General features: G+C 40.2%; 1 protein-coding gene across 4 annotated transcripts in view; it reads left to right on the top strand.

Moving 5' to 3' along the window:
• The window catches only part of PPP3CA (protein phosphatase 3 catalytic subunit alpha), a 395,516-nt gene that overhangs the window by 266,391 nt on the left and 114,874 nt on the right, over window positions 1–14,251 (top strand). For all 4 annotated transcript variants that reach the window (XM_089680545.1, XM_089680547.1, XM_089680546.1 and 1 more), the window contains exons 4-5: window positions 5,407–5,518; window positions 9,694–9,839. In XM_089680545.1, the coding sequence (XP_089536671.1) occupies window positions 5,407–5,518; window positions 9,694–9,839 (258 nt within the window). The remainder of the gene's footprint in view (window positions 1–5,406; window positions 5,519–9,693; window positions 9,840–14,251) is intronic.

Here is a 14,251-nt window from a genome sequence, read left to right on the forward strand (position 1 = left end):
CGCAGATGATATGCTGTTTTATATAGCAAACCCCAGATTAAAATTACCAAATTTAATGAGAAAACTGAAAGAATATGGAGAGCTATCTAACCTTAAATCAACCCCTTGAAAAGTGAGATCTTAAATATAAATGTTTCAAAGGCTGAGAAACAAATTTTACAAAAAGAATTTCCCTTTAAATGGAGAGAATAAGAACTAAAGTATTTGGGAATAAAATTAACATTGTCTATAAAAAATTTATATCAGGCAAATTATATCCCGTTAATAAATGAGATAAAGGATGAATTGAGGACAGCTTCTATGGGAAAGCAGTCCTGGATAGGCCGGATAAATATAATTAAGATGATAATAGTACCAAAAGTTTTGAATAAATTTTATATGCTCCCAATACCTCTTCCGGGGTCTTTTCTAGGTTACTTAAAAAAATTATACTCAGATATGTGCGGGTTAATAGAAAACCAAGAGTTAAATATGAAGTTTTTAACAAAAAAAAAAGGGGGATTAAATATGACAGATTTCAAGAGCAATATAAAAATATGATATTGTTCCATCTTTTAAATGCAGCCAAAAACCTTATTCCTAAATATTGGCAAACAACAGAAACCCTAAAAATAAAGGATTGGATGGAAAGAGTTGAATATATATATGTAGGATGGAAGAATTGTACCATGTGGAAAAATTCAAGATTTTCAGAAGTGGTTGGAGTGTAAAGGAATAAAGAAAATAAATAAGCTGCTAGGAAAAACAAAAAAGAGAGAGGGAAAAGACAAGGAAGGGAAAAAGTAATGTAGAACAATAAAAGAAGATTAAGAAGTAAACGGAAGGATTAAGTTGACAAGAGGATGAGGGAGGGTGTGGAAGGGGGAGGGTGGGTTATATATATAAATATAGGATTATGGGACAGGGATGTTGGATTCTTATCACCCGACACCCAGGACATGTAATTCTGGGCGCCAGGCAGGTAGTTTCTTTCTACCTTTAGCCCTGCTGCTTGTCAGGTGAAGCAATCTGCGGCAGCGCTGCCACTGAGTGCTAGCCTCTCCGCGTCCCCGGCGTGAGGTCTCCCGGGCTCCGCTTGCCCATCTGCGGCCCAGCTCGCTGTCGGCTAGAGGGGAGGGAGAAGAGTGGACAAGTCCGCTCCCCTTCCCTTCTTATGCTGACCTGGAAGTGACATTATGATGTCACTTCTGGGTCCCTGTTGAGAGATTGTAATGCAATCCTCTGGAAAGAGCAATCCCCAGTGGAGCAGAGAGAAGACATCCAGGTTCTTACACCTTGGATGTCTCAAAGAGAACCTGTCACCAAAAATCATCACATTGGGGACTTTGTCCCCTATGTGCTGCAAAAAAAAAGTAAACAAAAAATAAAAAGGTTTTTTTTTTGTTTGTGTTTTTTTTTTATTGTAAAAAAGAAGTTACACCCAAGCACATACCACCCCCCCCAAAAAAATATTGAGGCCCCTACATATACAGTATGCACGTACAAACGTAAAAGCACATATTGGGGTGCCTACGCATGAAACTGTTGATTGGGACACACATGTTACATATCGCCATGCACGCCAGAATGAGAGCAATAATTCTAGCACCAGACCTCCTCTGTAATGCTAAACTGGTAACCTATAAGAAGCTTTAAAAGTGTAGACCTATAGAAATTATAGGGTACTGAAGTTTGTCGCCATCTCACGAGCGTGCACAAATTTAAGGTTTGACAAGTTGGATATCTATTTACTCGCTGCAACCTCATCTTTTATATTTTACAAAAAAATAAGGCAATTTATTGCTTTTTTGTGCCCTAAAATTAACTTGTATTTATTTACTCCTGTGCCACCATCCCCTCCCTCCTAGATTGTAAGCACGAAAGAGCGGGGCCCTCAATCCCCTCATGTTTTGCATTGTATTGGTATTGTTCTGTCACATGTTCTGTCCCCCTTTGTAATGTACAGCGCTGAGCGAACTATTGGCGCTTTATAAATACTGTATAATAATAATAATTTACTGGAATTTTGCGGTAAGATCATGCGACAAAAAAAAATTGGAACGATCACTATTTTATTCTATTTATTCTTTCAGAAAATATATAATGTTTGGGGGTTTTATGTAATCTTCAGGCCTAAAATTATTTTTTAAACGTGTGCAAAAAATGCAAAAATGGCTCTGGCAGCGAAAGGGATAAAGTATAATTCCAGACCCACCCTGTCCTGACGAGCAGCCAATCGGTGCTCATTACACTGCAAGGTCTCTCTCCTCCCTGCTAGTCCCCCGGTGCAGTGTTAGAGACAGGAAGGGAAGGGAGGAGGAGATAAACAGTGCAATGTTAAAAATATTACACGTTTAAGTCACCATAAAGCCTCTTTTGTTTTTAAAAGCCCCAGACATTCCTAATATCTCTGATTTAAAATCGGTTTTGGTTAAATTTTATTTTTTTTTATCTGGACAAATAGATTGTTATGAGGGACAAGTAGATTGGGGTCCCGATTTAGTCCCTGGACAAGTAGTTTTTTCAAAAATTCCCACACCCCTGTGGAATGTAAATAAGTATAGATTTTTGTATTGTATGAAGTTGGTTTGAAATGGATTTGATGGATAAAAATTTAATAAAGATATAATAAAAAAAAAAAGAAAATATATAATGTTTGGGTTTTTTTTGTAATCTTCAGGCCTAAAATGATTTTTTAAATGTGTACAAAACACAAAAACAGCTCTGGCAGCGAAAGGGATGAAGATAAGCCCGACACTCCCCTTTCCTGACGAGCAGCCATCCGTTGCTCATTACACTGCAAGGTCTCTCCCCTCCCTGCTAGTCCCTGGGTGTGCGGTGCTGGAAACAGGCAAGGAGGGGAGGAGGAGATATACTGCGCAATGTTAAAATTATCGCCATAAAGCCCCTTTTGTTTTTAAAAGCTCCAAACATTCTTAAAACCACCTTGGATTTAAATACGGTTTTTGTTAAAATGTATTTTTTTTTATCTGGAAAAGTAGGTTGTCATGAGGGACATGTAGATTGGGGCCCTGATTTAGTCCCTGGACAAGTAGTTTTGCTCAAAAATGTCCACATCTCTGAGTTCCCTTTTTTAGTGTGTACATATATGTGTGTGTGTATTGTGTGTGTGTGTAAGCACACATGCAAAGGTATGTCACAATATACCTTGTGCAAACACTTACCGTTCACCTTAACCACTTTTATTTGGTGCACTTCTTTAGCACAAGGAAAACTGCCCCTATAATTAAAAAGACCTGTTTGACTGTGTTTACCTTACAGACAAAAGTTCCCAGTCCTCACTTGAAGCACTGTTTTCTGAGTCCTGGTATAGAGCTCAGTTCACAGAGCCACTACACCAGGATAAGGATCCTGTTTTACAAAAGTGACAGTTATTTTCAGCCAATGCAATGAGATTTGAAAGATATTCACATGGCTACATTAAAGATGTATACCCTGTGCTAAAGCTTAGTGAATTAAACCTATGGTCATTACCAGTGTTGTAATAAGAGAAACACGGCTAGGAACAGGAAATTACATTTCCAGGGAAGTTCTGTATGTCAGCTGTCAAAAAAACCTACAAGTCATACTTGAATTTTTGGCAGGTTTGAAAAATTTAACTTGCTCAAATTGAGCTAGAAATGTAATTTTATTAAAGGTGATTTCACCTTTTATAAAAAAAAAAAAAAAGAAATGCACATCTGTTTGCAGGTAAGTTTTATTATTTTTTTACACTGGAGCCTGTAAAGCATTGCACCCACGATCAGCAGATTGCGGATGCAGTGCCAGGCTCCTGCAGACTCTCAGTACACTGTCTGCCCAATTCTTGTGCAAGCAGGCAGTTATTGAATTGCTGGAAGAATCCATGAACTTCAAGATCACTTACCAGTGCCCTTGCAGTTCATTGTGAACTACGAGCTGTTGGCCACAGTGGCTGACTGTAGTTGTAGTTCATTCATTCAAAGAACTCTGTGAATGAATGACGAGGCCACGTGGGTGTAAATTGTGACAGAGGGTGTTGGGAGAAGATCCCCCGTCCACTGTCACAGGGAGGGGGAAATCGAAGGAAGAGGAGTCAGGGGCTGGAACATATTACACGTTCCACCCTAAATTTGTGAGCTCAAAACTTTTGTAATTCAGATGTGGGTTTTTTTTTGTTTTTTTTTTTTACAAAATTAGAGTTGTCTTTTTATTAGGCAAGAATGGAGAAGTGAGACAGCCTCATAAAGTTATTTCTAAACTTCACCAGCATTTTTGGTTCTCGGTTTTCTCTTTTGGTCCTCAGTTTCTCTTTTTCAGTCCAGGGGGCTTAAAAAGAGAAAGCTTTACATTTGTGGCTAGTCTTACCCTGTTCTACCCTTCACCGCTACTTTACACACCTCTGGTACACTGCCTAACCAAGCAGTTGTTTTCTCTCGTTTCTGGTTCACCTTTACAGCTGCCTTTGTTTTCTTCTGCACATTTGATCAATCGATTGCCAGTGTAATAGCATGATTCATTGTCCAATGGGTAGACTGGCAGCAGAGCTGGGACACAGGAACCAAGTAACAGGGTTTCCATTCTGACGCTGTGATTGAATACCAAGACCATATCCCAAGAACAAACATTAAAGTATGACTAAAGCAAAACTTTTTTTTTTTTTTTAAATTTTGGACAGAGTTTAGCGGAATTAGAACACCTGCCATTTTGCTGTCTGTGCCCCCGTTAGGGAGATTCACTCTCTCTATTTGTCCTGTTTACCATTATCATTGAAAGTAAGAGAAAATCCCAAATTTTGGGTTGTCCCCAGAAAAGTAATAGAGGGTAAATCTTCCAATAGGGACACTAGTTCGGGTGATCTGGGGGTCCCCAATAAATTCCCTTAATTTGTAGGGATTTCCTGTCACTTTCTGCTTGGCTATGGGACAGGATGTGAAGGGAAATCTGCACAATGGGGCAAAAAACAAATCTGACTGTGGTTATAACCCTCCCTTGCTCTATCCAAAATGGGGAAAAAAAGGTTTTGCTTGTTTTGCTGTTTAACAAGTAAAACAGTTTAATTTATACTGTTTTATTTACGTATTTTCCAGTTTCTTTTAAGGTCTACTTTGCCTGCAAATCAGCTGTTCAGTTTAGATGTAGCATCACAAAAGAATTCCTGATGGTTTTTGTGAATGAGCATAGTTTGGGGCTCTAATTATAGATTTCACTTGCTAGTAAAATTTGGTATCATGGTGCTACCAGTCACAGTGGTGCACTTTGAATATTTGAATGGTCAGCCAAGTACTAAAAATGTCAGCAAGATTTTGTCCATATTTGTATACTAATAGAACATTTCTATTAAAACTGTATATCCCCATTTACCTGCTAAATTCTGGAAAACAGAATGGCTTATGGTGAATTATGACATGGCATGAGTTTACTGATGGCGCTTTATTTCTTTTTCAGTGTGTGCTGTACTTGTGGGCCTTGAAAATTCTATATCCCAAAACTCTGTTTTTACTCCGCGGGAATCATGAATGTAGACATCTAACAGAGTATTTTACCTTCAAACAAGAATGTAGGTATACCTTACTCTTTCATTTCAGGTGTTCATGTTCTACAAAAAAAGGTTTCTAGTTAGAGACATGCCAGTGGGTCCCTGTAGGATAGAGGAACAAGCTACTAGCTACATTATGTCTCTAAGTATTTACGACACCGATTTCACCTTTAGGCTAACAGACAAATGTTGAGTAATAGTTTTATGATTCACTTTATTAATATGAGGCCTATTCTGTGGACAGGGATTATATCATGCCTCTCCAAGACAAGCTGTTACTCATCTAAATGTTATTAATGACACTGTGGTCATGGTCTATGTGTTGCCCTAAGGGATCCTATTATGTGTGTCCAGTCTTGTACATGGAAGTTGTGTTACAGCAAATTACTGTTCTGCTTTTTAAAACTAGTGTATTTAATAGAAAGTGGAAAAGCCAACCTTTTAGGAGTGAAAAGGAGCTACAACCTCCATTTTTATTGCTCTGTTCCCATTTGGTGAGAATTGCACTCCTGACTTGGTAACTGGTCAGAAAGCAGACCAAAATTTCTTGCATGGGGACAGGAACAATAACAGAATTCACCTTTTATTTGCAGAGTAAAGTGGGCTTAAAATCAGATTTTTCTTTCTGATTTCTGTTTCTGTCCATAAAGAAAAATCTAAAACCTTGACGGAGGCTTTAGTCTTCCTTACTTTCCAAATAGAAAATGTTTAGGATGACGTTACTGTTCAAAGATCAGTATGAAATGTTTTAGTAAAAGTGTACTATTGCATCGCATTCTGTATGATTTGATCTTTCCACGGTAAACTAAAAACAGGTTGCTATAGGTTATTCCATTTTGCACATGATTAGATTTGCATCTAAAATTCAAATGCACCATTCACCTGTCCTTGCTGTTCTTAAGATATTAGTGTTCGGATTTCATTTCTGTTCATTCTGCTTGTATTTTCTTGTCTGCTAAGTTTATTCATTAATGTGTCAGACTTTATGGTGCCAATGTAAACTGCAGTTGACATTCTTCATTTTTTTAAATGTACAACTCATTATAATGATAAAGGGCAGCAAGCATATTTTGCCATTTCATAGAACATTTTAATCATCTGCCAAGATTAATGGTATGCAGTAGCCCACAGTGGGCAATCAAAAGCTAGCTTTCAGTTGTTAAAACAGTAAAAGCTATTGAAAACTGGTTTCTTGTATCTTGCTGTGGACTACGTCACATTACTTTTGTTGTAGTATACATTTGACATAGTGTGGTATTTAGTAAATTCACATAGTATGTGTATGTTCAGTAAGAAAGCACAAAGAGTGTAAGAAAGGTAATGTGCAGTAACATGTAGTAGCCAGGATTTTTTTTTAATTCAGAGTTGCTAAAGGTTACTGTGAAGTATCAATGCTCTTAGCTCTTTGTACTGTTATTCTGAAAAAAGCCAAATCCCAGATTCTTCCAACTTGCATCTCATCTATATATATCAAAATATATATACTGTATATATGGACACACAAAATGTTCAAAACATGTTTGTAATAAACCATTATAATTCAACAAAATGCATTGTAAAACAATATGATTATTTCATCTTAGGAAAGATGAAAGATGGCATTGACTTTAAAATGTATACAGTGAAGGAAATAAGTAATTGATCCCCTGCTGATTTTGAATGTTTGCCCACTCACAAAGAAATGATCAGTCTAAAAATGGAATGGTAGGTGTATTGTAACACTGACAGAATAGCAACAAAAAATTCAAAAGAAATGCTTGTCTAACAAATTATGCACTGATTTGTATGTTCATGAGGGAAATAAGTATTTGATCCCCTATCATTCAGCAGGATTTCTTGCTACCAGGTGTCTTTCATACAGTTAACAAGCTGAGATTAGAAGCAGTCTCTTAAAGAGAGTGATGCTAATCTAATTTTGTTACCTGTATAAAAGACACCTGTCCACAGGAGCAATCAAACAATCAGATTCAAAACTCTCCACCATGGCAAAGACCAAAGAGCTGTCCAAGGATGTCAGGGACAAGATTGTAGACCTACACAAGGCTGGACTGGGCTACCAAACTATCGCCAAGCAACTTGGTGAGAAGGTGACAAAAGTTGGTGCAATCATTCGCAAATGGAAGAAACACAAAACAACTGTCAGTCTCCCTAGGTCTGGTGCACCATGCAAGATCTCACCTCCTGGAGTGTCAATGATCATGAGAACCATGAGGAATCATCCCAGAAATACACATGAGAATCTTGTCAGTGATCTCAAGGCAGCTGGGACCACAATCACCAAGAAAACAACTGGTAACACACTACGCAGACAAAGATTGAAATTCTGCAGTGCCCTCAAGGTCCCTCTGCTCAAGAAAGCACATGTCCAGGCCCATCTGAAGTTTGCCACTGAACATCTGAATGATGCAGAGGAGGACTGGTTGAAAGTGTTGTGGTGAGATGAGACCAAAATCGAGCTCTTTGGCATCAACTCAACTTGCCGTGTTTGGAGGAGGAAGAATGCTGCCTATGACCACCATCTCAACTGTCAAACGTGGTGGTGGAAACATTCTGCTTTGGGGCTGTTTTTTTTGCTAAGAGGACAGGACAACTGCACTGCATCAAAAGGATGATGGACGGGGCAATGTACTGGCAAATCTTAGGTGAGAACCTTCTTCCCTCAACCAGGGCATTTAAAATGGGTTGTGGATGGGTGTTCCAGCATGACAATGACCAAAAACACACGGCCAATGCAACAAAGGAGTGGCTCATCAAGAATCACATTAAGGTCCTGGAGTGGCCTAGCCAGTCTCCAGACCTTAATCCTATTGAAAATCTGTGAAGGGAGCTGAAAGTTCAAGTTGCCAAACGTCAGCCACCAAACCTTAATGACTTGGAGAGGATTTGCCAAGAGGAGTGGGCCAAAATCCCTCCTGAGATGTGTGCAAACCTAGTGGCCAACTACAGGAAACGTCTGACCTCTGTGATTGCCAACAAGGGATTTGCCACCAAATACTAAGTCATGTTTTGTGAAGGGGATCAAATACTTATTTCCCTCATGAACATGCAAATCATTGCATAATTTGTTAGACATGCATTTCTTTTAAATTTTTTGTTGCTATTCTGTCTTTGTGTTACAATACACCTACCATTTTATTTTTAGACTGATCATTTCTTTGTGAGTAGGCAAACATTCAAAGTCAGCAGGGGATCAAATACTTATTTCCTTCACTGTATATGTATTTAAAATGGGGCTCATCAATCATCATCACCTGAAATCACTTTTCACATTAAAAAAAAGGTCTGCCCTGAGAAAAATAAGGGGCTATCAATACTGACCTCCAGCTAAAAGTACTAACCTGAATACAATGGATATGCAAGACCTCTGGGGAACTAGCATTTTCAGGAGATGGATAGCAATGGCAGCCTTCATAATTCCTCATTCAAGGACTGCATTGAATTCCTATCATTTCTGCACACCAGCTGAAAGCCTGGATCAGTTTAAACAAGTGGTTGCATTGTTTGTAAAATGACAGAGTGAAAAAGGCGGTCACTGACACCAAATTCTTTTTGCAATGCTTTCTATCTGACGTTGGAGGTGTAAGGGTCACGTTGCATTGGTGATTGTGCTGTTGGCAACCTTGTCTGCAGCAAAATCACCAAAGTGCATCTACCGATCTCTATATGAAAGGATGAATTTCTTGTAAAATGCTGCAAAACCTAGTAATTGAGCTTGCTGGTTCTCGCATAGAAGGGGTGATGTCACTTGACGAGGTAGATTGGCTCCTAACAATTCTCTCACTAACAAGTTTTTGCCAGTGACCGAATTTCTGTTGTGACTGGGCCTTTTGTTGAATGCACTAAGATTGCATAGTGGAGGAAGTAAACTCAGATTTCATGGGTAGTTGACAGACATGTAATGATGCATGGATAAGACTACACACAAGCTGTAAGTGTACAATAGTGGGAATGGCAACTTATACTAAAGATTTACTGTTTCGGATTCCCAGTTAAAATTACTTGAAGGTTGGTTTGTTTAATTATTTATTTATTTTGGCTAGAGCGTTTGGAAGACTGCCATTGGTCATAATAATGGATTGAATACCAGTGCCGCTGAATGACAATTTCACTAGAATATAAAATGTAGTGTTGCTGACATAGATTTCCTGAAGCCTAATTTGTGAAAATAATTTTTTTTTTTTGCCTGTCATTAAAAGGTAAAATAAAATATTCAGAAAGAGTGTATGATGCCTGCATGGATGCCTTTGACTGCCTTCCTTTGGCTGCTCTGATGAACCAACAGTTCCTATGTGTACATGGTGGCTTATCTCCGGAAATCAACACTTTAGACGACATTAGAAAAGTAAGTGCTGATGAAACTAATCTACAATATCGGAATACCTGTACTATTGTTCTGTTTTATAGTGTGTGGGACAAGAGACGCTGTGCCTTAAGGAAGGGTAAATGCATACCGAGAAAGTAAATGTTACTCTACCTGCTGGCACGATTCAATGCAGTGTGTTCTGCCACCTGCCTGAATATGCTGAATGTATTCCTAATGCAAGCTCTGCATGCTGGCAATGTAAAACACAGTCAGAAGGGCTATAACAGGAGCTGCATATGTGCATATGCCCACTTATTTTATCTAAAACAAGTTTTGCTGTTAGCACACTGGGTTTCCAGAATAGATTTTATTTGCCAATGAAACACTATTACCAACTGACTACATTTACATGTAGAAGAGAACATTGTCAGAAACATTAAGGATTAGTAATAATATAAAAAAAAACAGTCAGGCTACCTAAAACTGCTATTTTTATATCTCTTGAAGATTGTATTGGCAGGATCTGTGCTTGATTTTCTGGGTCTGCAACTTGCTGTGACCATTATCAAGGGTTTTTGCTCTCCCTGTTTGAATCTTTAATTTAATTAATGACATGGAGAATACAAGGGAAAGAGCTGTAACACACAAACATGAGCAGGATTGCTTCAAACCCCAGGTAGAATTGAATATCAATTATGGCAGGGAGAGCTTGCTGCTGAAATATATAAGAAGCAAGGGATTCTGTGAGCCTGTGCGGCTTCATATATTAGTAGACTTTTAGTACAAGGTATCCTTTACATGTCCCCCTCCTTCTTTCCCCAAACCTTCTTCTCAAATCTTACGCATACCTGTGCTTTGTACCACCATCGTCTTTACTATGGTTCATTGGGATCAGCACAGCTGCTGCAGAAGTGGCCAGGCTCTTATTTCAACCATCTGAACTAAAATATTCATTTATTGGCTTGGATAAACCATCTTTTATGTGCCTTAAGTGTGTACAAACTTTTCACAGGAGTAGGTGGAGATTGCTGAGCTGGTTGGCAGAAAAAGATCCCACCTGAGGGAAGATCTGTTCAGTAGTTCCTTTGCAGTCCACAGTGATGGTCTTTGAGAAACAAGGATGGTGACATGTCTGTGTACCTTTTTGGAGATTTGTATTTCTGACTTTTAAAAACACCCTACCACCCCCAGTCAAGGGCGGGTGGTGATTGGACACAAATCTGTAAAGACAGTCTTAGCATATCCCCTCCCACTCCCTGCAAGTCTTTTTTACATCATGATTTTGCTATCAATTTTTTTGCTGCTTATAGCCATTGCGATTTTCATTTAGCTGCTTTCTGGATTTGTTGACTCCTTACTTTTGCCTTAGGGGACTGTTCCAAGACACAGCCTGAAATAAGATGCAAGGCTGCTTGTAATGTTTTCTTTGGGCACTGGATCCTGTGTAAAGCACTCACCTAGACACTTGTGCAACATGGTGAGTTAACCGCAGGGTGCTCTACATGTCCAGGGCTGTAGCACTACCTGCTGTAGTAGTGTGACCCTGTCCCTGAAGACCCTTTTGCTCACTGGGAGGACAGAGGGCTGGATGTTGCTTGCCACTAGCATTCATTATCTACCATCTGGTAGAACTGCATGCTAGTGTTACATCAGGGCTTCAGCCCTTAAAACCAGGGTGCTCAGTGTGTGGAATACTCTGGTCCCTCGGGGGGGGGGGGTTAACAATGAGAAAATCTCAATAGCTCCTGCACATGGGTATGGGTAACTAGAAACAGAGATTTTTGGTGGAACTCAGATGATATGAAAATTCCAAAGGATAGGCCAAGCCTTGCTGCTCTCGTATAGGACTGAGGAGGCAACTACAAAGAAAAAACCGAGCGCACCGGCTTGGCATTTTGTTGAAAACCCCTCTTCCACAGAGCCCCTCGAAATACGTCAGCCTTCAGTTGGCCCTTGGATGGCACTTCTTTTGATGCAGGAGCCTTTGGTTCTTTGTGGAATACATACTTAATGACTGTCACTTGTCATGCGATTTGTCTTCACTCGTTTGTGAATATATCTTATCTATTTTTTAATAAATTCATATCTGGGATAATGCGCTAGGCCGGTGCACTCTTGTTTTATCTCTTTGCAGTTCCCTCGGGGGTTAACCCCGGACTGCTATCTGTGACTATGCCATTTTGTGGAGTAGGAGCCAAAATACCGGTGCAGCATCCTTATTCTGTTGTACTGTGTGCATGTAATTTTTCCTCTCCATGCACCACAGCTGGCTGCTCCACCACTTTCTGCCCTGCAACCAGGACACAGCAAGGTATTCCTTGGATGAACTGGGCCCCTCTGCCTACAGTTTCTGGTCACAGAAGGAACACCCTTCCTACTTTGCACATAGTGGATCATAGTTGCCAGGGGGTAGGTTTGGGGGCCTGGCTGGCACACACTCCTCTAACAGTCAAGGAAGGGGGGGGGGTTCAATGTTATTCTCCTGCGGAGTCCCACTAATGATAACCCTGACTGCTGTTCACAATTTGAGTTGCTGTTGTCCTCAGAAGCCTCCCTAGCTGCCTCAGGTGCAACCTCCTACCCCATTTCTTCAGAGTTGAATTCTCAGCGACAGTTTCTGAACTCGTTGATAGATTGTCAGCCCTTTTAGAGGCATCAGACCACAGAGACTGTAAAAAAAACTCTTTTGAGAGGGCACCCCCTCATGTTGCAGTATGGGAATGCTTGTCAGCCTTCACAACCATCTGCTCCCAGCACATTTCAGATACCTCATCTAAAGGTTTTTAACTGTTTTTTTCATGCACAAACCTTTTGCATGGAATGTTGCCAGGTTATTTATTGCTCCCATTCAACTGGGGGATCATCTGGCCTACCTACACATTCCTGTTTTCTTACCACATCAGCAGTTATTGCATTTTGCTGGGGGTGTATGTTGTTCTTCTCTTTGACCCATCCATGACACCTCGAATGTTCACCAAATGTTAGCACAAGTTACCTGAACTGTCTCATACCAAAGGAAGAATCAATCCAGACTCTGCTTACCAATGTCCAATGATGTTTGCCACCAACTGAATCTGCAGAGATTTAGCTGGATCGCCAATCTCCAGAAATCTGCACAGCCATTGCTTGTAGTAGCTGTACCTAATTTTAGATATGGCCTCTTCAGGCACATCTGGAGAAGCTCTTGACTCTCTGTTCAATTGTCAGGACCCTCTGGTTCAGAAGTCTGAGGCTAATGGTGGCTTCCTTGAGGCAGCAACATATGCCCATATTCACTCCAAGCTGTTTTTATTCAAAATTCTGGCAGTGTGGGACAAAAAGGCCTGGCCTTGGATTGCCACATGCACTTGACCAGTAAAACCAGGCTTGTCCTGGAATGGTGGATCGTCAATCTGGCATTGGATTTGGGAGGTTGCTTTCTCCCAATAACTTGAAAGGTTCTGACGATGAATGCCAGTGTGCCAGGCTGGGTGGAGGCCTGGATACCCTCTCAGTACAGGGCATTTGTTCATTGGAGGCAGCCTAGCTTATTATTAATCATTTCTGAACTTTTTGACTGCAGGATCACCCAAACAGGATGCAGCTTGACAATGCCACATCAGTGGCCTACATCAACAATTACGGAGGGACTAAATGTTGCACAGCTCAAAGAAAAGCAGACCAGATTTTGGTTTGAGCAGAACTTGACTGCCATGACTGCTTTGCACATTTTAGATGTGTAAAACTGGCATGTGGATTTTCTCTGTTTTCAGTGTCTGAATTCTAGATAATAGTCTTTTCACCCAGAGTTGACATGGGCCTCCTGGTGTCCAGGTTAAACATTAAACTGGAAAAGTTTGTGGCCTTGACCAGAGATCCTCAAGCCTCTGCATTGACCTATGCCTTTTCCCCTTTGAAGTTCTTTCCTTGTATGCTGCTCAGGATCAACAGAGAGGGCATTCTGGTAATTCTCATTGCATCAAATTGGGCCAGGAGGATGTGGTATCCAGATATACTCAGATTATGTGGGCTTTTATGTATTATCTAGATCTTCTGTTCTAGAGATCAGTTCATATTCCTGATTCTCAGTCGCTGACTTTAGTGACTTGGCTGTTGAAATCCAAGTACTGGGGGACAGGGGCCTAGTGATTTAGTCATCCCTATGCTCAAATTAACCCTCCTGTACGCTCCCCAGGGACTCCGTAGGATATCAACCTGGTTCTGTCAGCCCTTGAGAAGTCTCCCTTTGAACCCATCAGGAATATTCCCCTGGCTACCCTTACTCTTAAGGTTGCCCTCCTCGTTTCTATCACCTCAGCTAGCCAAATCCCTGATATGGTTGTCTTTTGGCCTAAGGCCTCTTTTTTTCTCAAGGTTGTTTCTTCCTTCCACATTAAAGTGATTGTAAACCTTCACCTTTCAGTTCGAAATAGAAATGAAAGGCAAAACATTTACATATCCTTTTTTTTTAT

This window comes from Staurois parvus, unplaced genomic scaffold (assembly GCF_062004578.1).
Source record: "Staurois parvus isolate SC_StPar_1 unplaced genomic scaffold, SC_StPar_1.0 ptg000244l, whole genome shotgun sequence".
NCBI lineage: Eukaryota > Metazoa > Chordata > Amphibia > Anura > Ranidae > Staurois > Staurois parvus.